General features: G+C 52.4%; 1 protein-coding gene across 4 annotated transcripts in view; it reads right to left on the bottom strand.

Annotated features, from left to right (window-relative positions):
• Positions 1-247: 247 nt before the first annotated feature.
• Positions 248-10383, bottom strand: part of LOC110520450 (B-cell CLL/lymphoma 9 protein) — a 44970-nt gene continuing 34834 nt past the window's right edge. For all 4 annotated transcript variants that reach the window (XM_036975001.2, XM_036975002.2, XM_036975004.2 and 1 more), the window contains 7 exons: positions 9376-9722; positions 8847-8954; positions 8583-8766; positions 8028-8127; positions 5711-7868; positions 2331-2612; positions 248-2129 (listed from right to left, as the gene is read on the bottom strand). In XM_036975001.2, coding sequence (XP_036830896.2) covers positions 1060-2129; positions 2331-2612; positions 5711-7868; positions 8028-8127; positions 8583-8766; positions 8847-8954; positions 9376-9722 — 4249 coding nt within the window. In that variant the 3' untranslated portion in view covers positions 248-1059. The remainder of the gene's footprint in view (positions 2130-2330; positions 2613-5710; positions 7869-8027; positions 8128-8582; positions 8767-8846; positions 8955-9375; positions 9723-10383) is intronic.

Raw genomic sequence — 10383 nt, 5'->3', positions numbered from 1 at the left:
CAGCACTATAGTGTGTGTGTGTGCTTGAAATTTGAAAGCAATTTCCTATTGAGCCGACATATACCAGAAAAGAGTAGAGCCCTAGCTCACCTGTTATGTCTGGTCCCACTCAGTTAATCTTCTATCAGATTAATGCTGTGGGAATGAAATCCCAGAGTCAACAGAAGACCCAACAGCAACAGGAATCAGAAATGGCACACAAACTGTCTGGTAGAAGAGTTGAAATGGGAGAAAGAAGACACTACAGTTTATCAATGTTTGTGCTTTTTTAATAATACCATTATCTCTATGAGGTCATAGTTTGGTTTGTTATACAATGGATTTAAAGGAAATTAAAAGACAAAAATGAAAATATCCCACCAATGGTAAACAGTACTGTTCTTTAGAGTGGCATCCCTCCCCCAATGAAAAGGTGGGTAAGAGAGCTTAGAGGTCACTGATAGAATTCCTATACATACTTACAACACAAAACACACACCGTCGCAGGCTCGTACCCACACACACACACACACACACACAGGACAGAAATAGTCAAAACGATGGAGCTAGAGAAGATATAATTCCATTAATCTTCACAAAATACGATTTTATTTCACAAAGTCTTTTTATTCCATTATTAAGTTCCTTATCCTTTGCTGGGAAAATCCGTTGTTGATTTTGTTTACTGATTTGAAAAAGTTGATTTACAGCAAGCTAGCGGTACAGTCCTCCAAGGTGGTTTATCTCATTCCTCTTCGACACTCAAACCTTATAGGTTTAACACAAAAAAAACACTTGAGGAACAGTTTAATTGTGACATTGAAGCACAACAATCCCATACATTCAGACCAAATTAAATGCTTGTGGCAAAAGACAAGTACTGGGCTATGTAGACCCCACAAGCCATTAACGGCATCACTCCTCTCCGATACATGTTTCATGCCAGAGTACCAATCTCTGTCTGTCATTCCTTACTTTCTATGTTTTAATCCATCTCTCTCTTTTCTGCCGTGACACATTCCATCCAATTCTGTATATGAGCTCACAACATTCGAGGTCCATGGTTCTATGAGTTGTGTGTTAGAACATTCCAGGCCCTGGGCTGAACCCCATGTCCATGCCACGTGGCCTCATCTGCCCCCCCATCATCATCATCGTCGTCTGCTGGGGGGGGACACCCATGCCTTGCAGAGACATCATCATGTTGGGCGACCCCCCAGGCCCAGGGTGGTTGTAGAGTACCCCCCTCTCCTTTCCCTGCATCATGCCCGCTGGACCCCCCTGTGACATCATCCGGTGCTGAGGTCCCATCATACCCTGACCCATGAACCCTGGGGGCCCATGTGCCCTCATAGGATTATGGGAAGGGTTTCCCATGGGCATATCCTGGGGGCCCATAGTGCCTCCCAGCCCCCCGGGCATCCCCCCCAGCCCCTGCATGGGCATGCCCATTCTTGGGGGGCCCTCCCCCATCATCCCCTGCATCATTCCCTGCATGTGTGGAGGTTTCCCCCCTGGGCTGGGGCCATCTCCTCCTCCCCTAGGGAAGTAGGACAGCGTCTGGCTGGGCTTTTCTGATGGGATGATCCTGGACAGGTCAAACTCTGGCATACCGGACGCTCCGGTTCGCATCACCTCATGCAGGTCTACATCACTGAACTCTCCGTGCATGTTGAACTGTGGTCCTCCAGGGTTGTTGGGCCTACCTCCATCGCCTCCACCTCCAGGAGGCATGTTCCCCATCCGACCCCCCATAGGACCCCCTTCTCCCTGGAAGCCCATGGGGTGTCCTGGGAAGCCCTGGGGCACAGGGCCATTGTGGGGGGAGTAGGCGCCCTGCTGGGAGGGGGACTGGGGGAGGGGGTAGCCCTGCCCTCGGTGGGGGTAGCCCATGCGCCCCTGGGGCATCATCTGGGGGTTACCCATGCCTTGGTCCTGGGGGTTGGGATGCATCATCATGCCATGAGGCATCATGCCCGGGCCAGGGCCCATGTTGGGGGGGTTTGGGGACGGCATCTGCTGGGGCATGCCGTGGGAGAGAGGCTGTGAACCCACGGGGGTCATACCCAGGGGACTGAGGACAGGCATGGGGCCAGAGGAGCCGGGGCCCATCATACGAGGAGGACCTTGGTGGTGGTTCATTCCCATACCTACAGAGGGCCACAGAGAGAGAGAGGGACATTAGTGCACAGACAGCATGTTATAATTTAATTCCTCTTCAATCATGTCAGGTAAACCATAAAGTCAAACCCCAAGGAAAAGTGTTACAGAATATATACATTAAATCTCAAAATACTTATTTATTTGAAAGAGGTATAACATGACATCTAAGCATGTCTCCGTCCACTCACCGTTGTTGTTCATGGAGGGCAGGTTCGGGGAGCGCGCAGGGGGCGAGTCGTCATCTGAGCTCGCCACGGTCTTGATGGCATCATGATAGAGGGGGGTGGAGCTGGGCATGGCGAATTTGGACATGCGTGACATCATGATGGAGAGGGGGTTCTGGGATAGCGTAGGTTCAGGGGGTAGGGAGTAAGGGCTGCCGGTCGGGGCACTGCCTGGACCCCCCTGGAGGGGCATGGAGCCAGACTGGGCTCCTGATGAGGGGGGGGCCGAGAGGGGGCCATTACCACCTGTGGAGAGGTGAGAGATATGAAAGTAAACTCTTTACATGAGTCCTATTCATTAAGTAGCTAAAAATACCCTGGTTTACCCTGGTTACTTGAAAGAAGGGACAATGTGTCAAACCCGTTTCAGATTGACATACATGTCAATTGTAAATAATGACTTTAATGAATTTAGATACAGTGAAGTTACATTGCCACAAGGGGGAGCAATTTACCTGAAATGGGAAAATGTTTTTTGATTAGGGAAAATGTGTTTACATGGATGAGAATGATGCTTTCAATTGACTTATTGACTTATAAATGATTTGATTTGAAGCTGATGGAGACAAATTCTAGCCTGTACTCCCAGATATACAACAGAGGTCTGTTTAGACTGCCTGGACAACAGACAGAGTGCTGCAGGAGGAGGGACGTTACAAAACAGCCCTCTATTCAAGACATGATGTCATCTTCACCCAATCATGCATCTCCATCAGGTAGTAAGTATTAAAAAAAAACTTTCAAAATGAATAGTATCTCTGTCTTGAACTCAACATTAGTAATGTTGTTTATCACAGCAGGTAAGAGAAAGATGTGAGAGCGAGAAGAGAGCAGTGGAGGGAGAAAGAAGAGAAAGGAGAGTGAGAAGAGAGCAGTAGAGGGAGAAAACAGAGAAAGGAGAGCGAGAAGAGATCAGTGGAGGGAGAAAGAAGAGAAAGGAGAGTGAGAAGAGAGCAGTGGAGGGAGAAAGAAGAGAAAGGAGAGTGAGAAGAGAGCAGTAGAGGGAGAAAACAGAGAAAGGAGAGCGAGAAGAGATCAGTGGAGGGAGAAAGGAGAGCGAGAAGAGATCATTGGAGGGAGAAAGAAGAGAAAGGAGAGTGAGAAGAGAGCAGTGGAGGGAGAAAGGAGAGCGAGAAGAGATCAGTGGAGGGAGAAAGAAGAGAAAGGAGAGCGAGAAGAGAGCAGTGGAGGGAGAAAGGAGAGCGAGAAGAGAGCAGTAGAGGGAGAAAGAAGAGAAAGGAGAGCGAGAAGAGAGCAGTGGAGGGAGAAAGAAGAGAAAGGAGAGCGAGAAGAGAGCAGTGGAGGGAGAAAGAAGAGAAAGGAGAGTGAGAAGAGAGCAGTGGAGGGAGAAAGAAGAGAAAGGAGAGCAAGAAGAGAGCAGTGGAGGGAGAAAGGAGAGCGAGAAGAGAGCAGTAGAGGGAGAAAGAAGAGAAAGGAGAGCGAGAAGAGAGCAGTGGAGGGAGAAAGAAGAGAAAGGAGAGCGAGAAGAGAGCAGTGGAGGGAGAAAGGAGAGCGAGAAGAGAGCAGTAGAGGGAGAAAGAAGAGAAAGGAGAGCGAGAAGAGAGCAGTGGAGGGAGAAAGAAGAGAAAGGAGAGCGAGAAGAGAGCAGTGGAGGGAGAAAGAAGAGAAAGGAGAGCAAGAAGAGAGCAGTGGAGGGAGAAAGGAGAGCGAGAAGAGAGCAGTAGAGGGAGAAAGAAGAGAAAGGAGAGCGAGAAGAGAGCAGTGGAGGGAGAAAGAAGAGAAAGGAGAGTGAGAAGAGAGCAGTAGAGGGAGAAAACAGAGAAAGGAGAGCGAGAAGAGATCAGTGGAGGGAGAAAGAAGAGAAAGGAGAGTGAGAAGAGAGCAGTGGAGGGAGAAAGAAGAGAAAGGAGAGTGAGAAGAGAGCAGTAGAGGGAGAAAACAGAGAAAGGAGAGCGAGAAGAGATCAGTGGAGGGAGAAAGGAGAGCGAGAAGAGATCATTGGAGGGAGAAAGAAGAGAAAGGAGAGTGAGAAGAGAGCAGTGGAGGGAGAAAGGAGAGCGAGAAGAGATCAGTGGAGGGAGAAAGAAGAGAAAGGAGAGCGAGAAGAGAGCAGTGGAGGGAGAAAGGAGAGCGAGAAGAGAGCAGTAGAGGGAGAAAGAAGAGAAAGGAGAGCGAGAAGAGAGCAGTGGAGGGAGAAAGAAGAGAAAGGAGAGCGAGAAGAGAGCAGTGGAGGGAGAAAGAAGAGAAAGGAGAGTGAGAAGAGAGCAGTGGAGGGAGAAAGAAGAGAAAGGAGAGCAAGAAGAGAGCAGTGGAGGGAGAAAGAAGAGAAAGGAGAGCAAGAAGAGAGCAGTGGAGGGAGAAAGAAGAGAAAGGAGAGCAAGAAGAGAGCAGTGGAGGGAGAAAGAAGAGAAAGGAGAGCGAGAAGAGAGCAGTGGAGGGAGAAAGAAGAGAAAGGAGAGCGAGAAGAGAGCAGTGGAGGGAGAAAGAAGAGAAAGGAGAGCGAGAAGAGAGCAGTGGAGGGAGAAAGGAGAGTGAGAAGAGAGCAGTGGAGGGAGAAAGAAGAGAAAGGAGAGCAAGAAGAGAGCAGTGGAGGGAGAAAGACGAGAAAGGAGAGCGAGAAGAGAGCAGTGGAGGGAGAAAGGAGAGCGAGAAGAGAGCAGTAGAGGGAGAAAGAAGAGAAAGGAGAGCGAGAAGAGAGCAGTGGAGGGAGAAAGAAGAGAAAGGAGAGCGAGAAGAGATCAGTGGAGGGAGAAAGGAGAGTGAGAAGAGAGCAGTGGAGGGAGAAAGAAGAGAAAGGAGAGCGAGAAGAGAGCAGTGGAGGGAGAAAGGAGAGCGAGAAGAGAGCAGTAGAGGGAGAAAGAAGAGAAAGGAGAGCGAGAAGAGAGCAGTGGAGGGAGAAAGAAGAGAAAGGAGAGCGAGAAGAGAGCAGTGGAGGGAGAAAGGAGAGCGAGAAGAGAGCAGTAGAGGGAGAAAGAAGAGAAAGGAGAGCGAGAAGAGAGCAGTGGAGGGAGAAAGAAGAGAAAGGAGAGCGAGAAGAGAGCAGTGGAGGGAGAAAGAAGAGAAAGGAGAGCGAGAAGAGAGCAGTGGAGGGAGAAAGAAGAGAAAGGAGAGCAAGAAGAGAGCAGTGGAGGGAGAAAGGAGAGCGAGAAGAGAGCAGTAGAGGGAGAAAGAAGAGAAAGGAGAGCGAGAAGAGAGCAGTGGAGGGAGAAAGAAGAGAAAGGAGAGTGAGAAGAGATCAGTGGAGGGAGAAAGAAGAGAAAGGAGAGCAAGAAGAGAGCAGTAGAGGGAGAAAGGAGAGCGAGAAGAGATCAGTGGAGGGAGAAAGGAGAGCGAGAAGAGAGCAGTGGAGGGAGAAAGAAGAGAAATCCAGAAAAGTACTGTACCTTGCTCCATATTTCCCATCATGTTAGGTGAGGTCATACTGAGGGGGGTTTTACCCCCTTGCTGCTGAGGGATTCCTGGGCTGGGCATGGGGGGTTTTGGGGAAGAGGCCCACCCTGGAGAAGGGTTGGGGAGGGACGGGGACCTCATATTTACAGGGGAGGCACCAGCAGACCCCATCATAGAGTGAGGAGACTTCATGGGAGCCGAGTTGGCAGTGTTAGGGGGGCCATTGGGTCCCGGAGGGCCGGAGAGCATACCAGCCAGCTGGGAGGGGGTCTGGGGGGACTTGAGGTTCCCAGAGGGAGAGCCCATCATGGGGGACTGCACCTGCCTCAAAGGAGGGGACTTGAGGGGGTTAATACTGGGTGAGCTGCCCCCTCCTGGCTGGATGATCAGCTCTGCAGGCTTACGTCCCCTCTGGCCCTGGGGTGGTCCGGCGGAGGGCGGGTGGTGGTTGAGGCGGCCATTGCCCCCCGTAGGGGTGGTCCTGTGCTCCGGACCAGCATAGACCTGCTCTCCATGAGGGCCCCTCATACCGCCAGGACCACCAGGGAAGGGCCGTGCGGGTCCCATGGGGAAGTCCCCTGGCTGGGGCTGGTCTGTGAAGTGCATCTGCCTTCCCTGGGGCCCCATGTTGTCCATTGGATGCCCTCTCATTCTCATCATCTCGTCTGGGCTCATGTTCATAGGCCCCTCTCGTAGCTGGGGGTTCCCATGGGGGCCCATGCCAAACTCAGGGCCCATGTCCCGGCTCCCCATCACAACCAGTCTGGAAGAGGGGCTCATGGGGCCCTCGCCGGGCATCCTGGGAAACATCATCCCGCCCCCGTTGCCCGGCTCCATGCCACCTCTTTGGTGTCCCATCATCCTCTGCATCTCCATCATCATCTGTGGAGGAAGGCCCGGTCCCTTGTCGCCCCCCATGCCCTGGTGAAACATGGCCTCCTGGACTGACTGGGGGTTGGGGAAGCGCTCTCCCCGCACCCCTGGACCTCCGAACATACCCCCTGGCCCTCCTGGGAACCCCCGGCCATCCCCCATCCTCGGGGGCATGTCTTCAGGCCAGCCCATCCCGGGCCTGGGGGGTCCCTCCATGTCAGGGTTCATCATGCCCTGGGGGAACCCAGGCATCCTCTGCATGTGAGGAGGCATCCCTCTGGGGCCCATGGCCATGCGATCGTGATAGTGCTCTGGTGGCCCTCCTGGCCCCCACACCTCTCCGGGTCCCATCTGGTAGGGTGGTGGGGGCCCTCGCATCATGCCGCGCGGCCCGTGAGGGTGCATCATCATGTCGGGAGGAAGTGGGCGGTGATGCATTTCCTGTTTCCTCTTCTTCTCCTCGTAGAACTCCTGCTGCAGCTTCAGCCAGGCCACCTGCTCTGGGGTCATGTGATCTCCATCCCCACACCCTCCAGGACCCATCATGTGGCCCAGCTCATCTGGGAAAGGGGGCATGTCTCTGGGGTGACCATGTGGGGGGCCAAATGGGGTTCCCTGGGGTCGGGACCCTCCCAAACCCCCTGGTGGACCTAGGCTCTGGGATTGGGCCATCATGGCCTGGAGAGGGCCCTGCTCCGGCCTCCTGGGCCCCCCATCGGGCATGCCGTCATGGGACTGGGGGAGTCCCCCAATAGGACCGGGTGGCGGTGGGGCATCGCGGTCATCCGGGAAGAGCATGCGCTGGATGTCTCGCAGGGTCTGGAGGGAGCGCTGGCGGTGCTCTAGCTGTTCCTGGGACAGGCCCTCTGTGTTAGCCTCCATGTTGAGAAGTTCCTGGGCCAGTTGCTGCTGTTGCTGCTGGGGGGTCAGACCAGGCTGACCCATCCCTATGGGCCCCAGCCCTCCTCCTTCACCAGACTGAGGGGGGTTCAGAGGAGGCATGCCCTGCTCAGACTGGGGCTGGCACCCAGGGGTCTGGTCACCTGGACCCATGGTATTACCAGGGCTGCTGCCATGGAGGTTCTTGGGGTCCATGTCTGCTGAGGAGGCCCCATCCTGGGTGAGTGAACCAGGCTTTACCCCCTGGGGAGGGGGCTGGGGTGGCACTTGATCAGTCGGGCCAGGTTTAGACCCTGTCTGGTGGTTCTTGTCTGAGGAATGAGATGAGGACTGCTGGGAGGGCTTGGAGTCTCCTCGGAGGGGTCTTGCCTGATCGTTCTAAAACAGAGAAAGGAAAAAGCGATAGGAGATAGAGGCAGCAGGATAAGAAATGAGGTTTGAGTAAATTAGGGTTTGTAAATCAAGTATTTATCAAAGCTGACTGTATGCCAAGTTACATGTCTAGTCATCACATCATGGCAGTGTGTGTGTTATTACCAGGGGTGGGAGGGGGATCTTGTCCTTGCTGTTGGAGATGTTTCTCATGTGGAAGTTGATGATGTTTTCTGAGTGGCCTGTTAGAACAGCATCAGCAGCCCTGAGGAACAGAGACCAGACAGTCACATTTGTGTCTGTGGCAGCAGAATGAGGGCAGTGTTAGCAGAGGGCATGAAGGAAATGCCGAGGTCGACAGACTAAACAAACAGTTTCACACACATCTTCCACTTTCATCTCCTTTTCCGTTCAGAGGACAGTGTAAATCGGAGACAACTGAAAGAAGAACACACTTTCAGGCAAGCACACTGAAAACAAGGCATAACTGCAGGCTTTCACATGTTAGGAGGAGAGCCAGATTTCTGGATTTGATAACTCCACTCCTTTCTCAGGTGTGTGTGGTCTATCCAAACCAAGCTCAGAATAACCTGGTGTGTGGAACACTGAGTTTGCTGAGGGAACACGTCACACACTGCAACTACAATTACTACAGCTCAATCACTAACACATCATGGGCAATTAGGACCATTAACATGGTTTCCCTGCGATCTCCCTTACTTGTTGGCCATCTCTGTAGTGAAGACATAAACCACTTTAGACCCAGCCTTCTGACCACCCGACTCCGACGCTGCGCCCTGGCCTCCTAGTGCATTGTGGGAGGGTGTGGAGGAGCGGCTGAGTCCGGCGTTGGGGGGAGGATGGTAGTTGGAGTCCTGGGGCTTCACGTCACTGGAGTTACAGTCTGGGGAGGGACAGAGGATCATATTACTGTAGTTTACAGTAGCAGGTGGAAATGGGGATGACGGAAGGACAGACACTCACTGAAGAATCCTTTGTCGTCCTCATCACTCTCTCCTCCAGAACACCAGTCAGCTCCACTGTAGGGCTGCCTCCTCTCAGCCACACACATCCTCTTCACCCTGTTACTGTCTGTACACACACACAGTCAGTGTGTAACCGGGTGCCGCACTTATACAGTTACAGCTGAGCTCTCTATCAATAATACACAAACACACTCCCTTCCTCCCCTTTATCAAAGCCCAGTCCTGTCCACCAGACTCCCAGGAGGAGAGGAGAGAGAGCAGCATATCAAGCCAGTGTGTGACCATAATGACACGCTTTCAGGGGCCTGCTGATGTTTCTACAGCCACAACACCACATGTTCACACAGACAACATGTACACGTAACATGCCCACGAACTTCAGCATCATGTCAGAGGCAAGATGTAAGCACTTAGTTTCATGGAGATGGAAGTTTAGAAAGTGTAGGTTAGGATTTGTAAAAAAAAGTACACTACTTAATACCAATTGACATATTTGACCACTATTTAGAGTGCAGTGTACTACTCACCCTTGTCGTCGCTGGTGGGCGTGGCTATGCCTGGCTGCTGCTCGTTGTAGGACTCCACTGAGGTGCTCCTCTCCCTCTTCACCTTGACCTTTGTCCCCTGTCCCCCAGAGTTCAGGCCCTGGCCATTCTTCAGACCCCCCATACCTCCTGGACCCACCCCTGACATGCCGCCCTGCTGGGAGCCCTTACCACCCACTGTCTTGGGGTCGCATGGCGAGGCCTGCGATTGGCTGCCGGCGCTTCCTGGTTTGCTCTGATTGGGAAGTTTGGAGTCCATCTGGGCGGCGCCACCGGAGGGGGACATGACTGGAGGGGAGCGCACCATTCCCTCTGGTTTGGGTTTAGGACTGAGAGAGGGAAGAAGTGCTTATCAATGGTGTGTGTACATATTTAACTATACTTGTGGTGACCAGAAGTCCCCAGAAGAATAGTAAACAAAAAATGTACCACCTGGGGACATTTTGTTAGTAACGACAATGCTATTTCTAGGGGGGTTAAGGTTAGAATTAGTTTTAGGAGCTAGGGTTGGTTTTCAGGTTAAAGTTAGGGTAAGGGGTTAGGGAAAATAGGATTTTGAATGGGACTGAATTGTGTCCCCACAAGGTTAGTTGTACAAGACTGTGTGTGTGTCACAACAGGTGTGGCTCCCCCAGTAGTACACACAGTCTACTTCCCCACCATGACACAAATGCTACCAGGGACACAGAGGGAACAGGCTGGAGTTAACGTGTGCTCAGTAAACAGACCCCTGACTAGGGGAGGCTCAGCTGTAAAAGGCCAGAGAGTCAGACAGCTGGCTTGGAGTGAACCAGACTGACCTCTTGTCCCATCAACCCCTCCCAATCTCCCCTCACTCCCCTCTTTCCACTGCCGGGAGGGGAGACTGACAAAATAGTTAAAATCTCACACACACACACACACACACACACACACAAATGTGCATGCAGACACACACTCACTCAGCAGCTCTGTTTGTATGGAGGTGCCCAAATATGAACCGACTAAAAC

The sequence above is a fragment of the Oncorhynchus mykiss genome, chromosome 3, assembly GCF_057628025.1.
Source record: "Oncorhynchus mykiss isolate SJ-2025 chromosome 3, ASM5762802v1, whole genome shotgun sequence".
NCBI lineage: Eukaryota > Metazoa > Chordata > Actinopteri > Salmoniformes > Salmonidae > Oncorhynchus > Oncorhynchus mykiss.
Note: the sequence above shows the minus strand (reverse complement) of the source record. Positions and strands in the feature narration are given on the sequence as shown.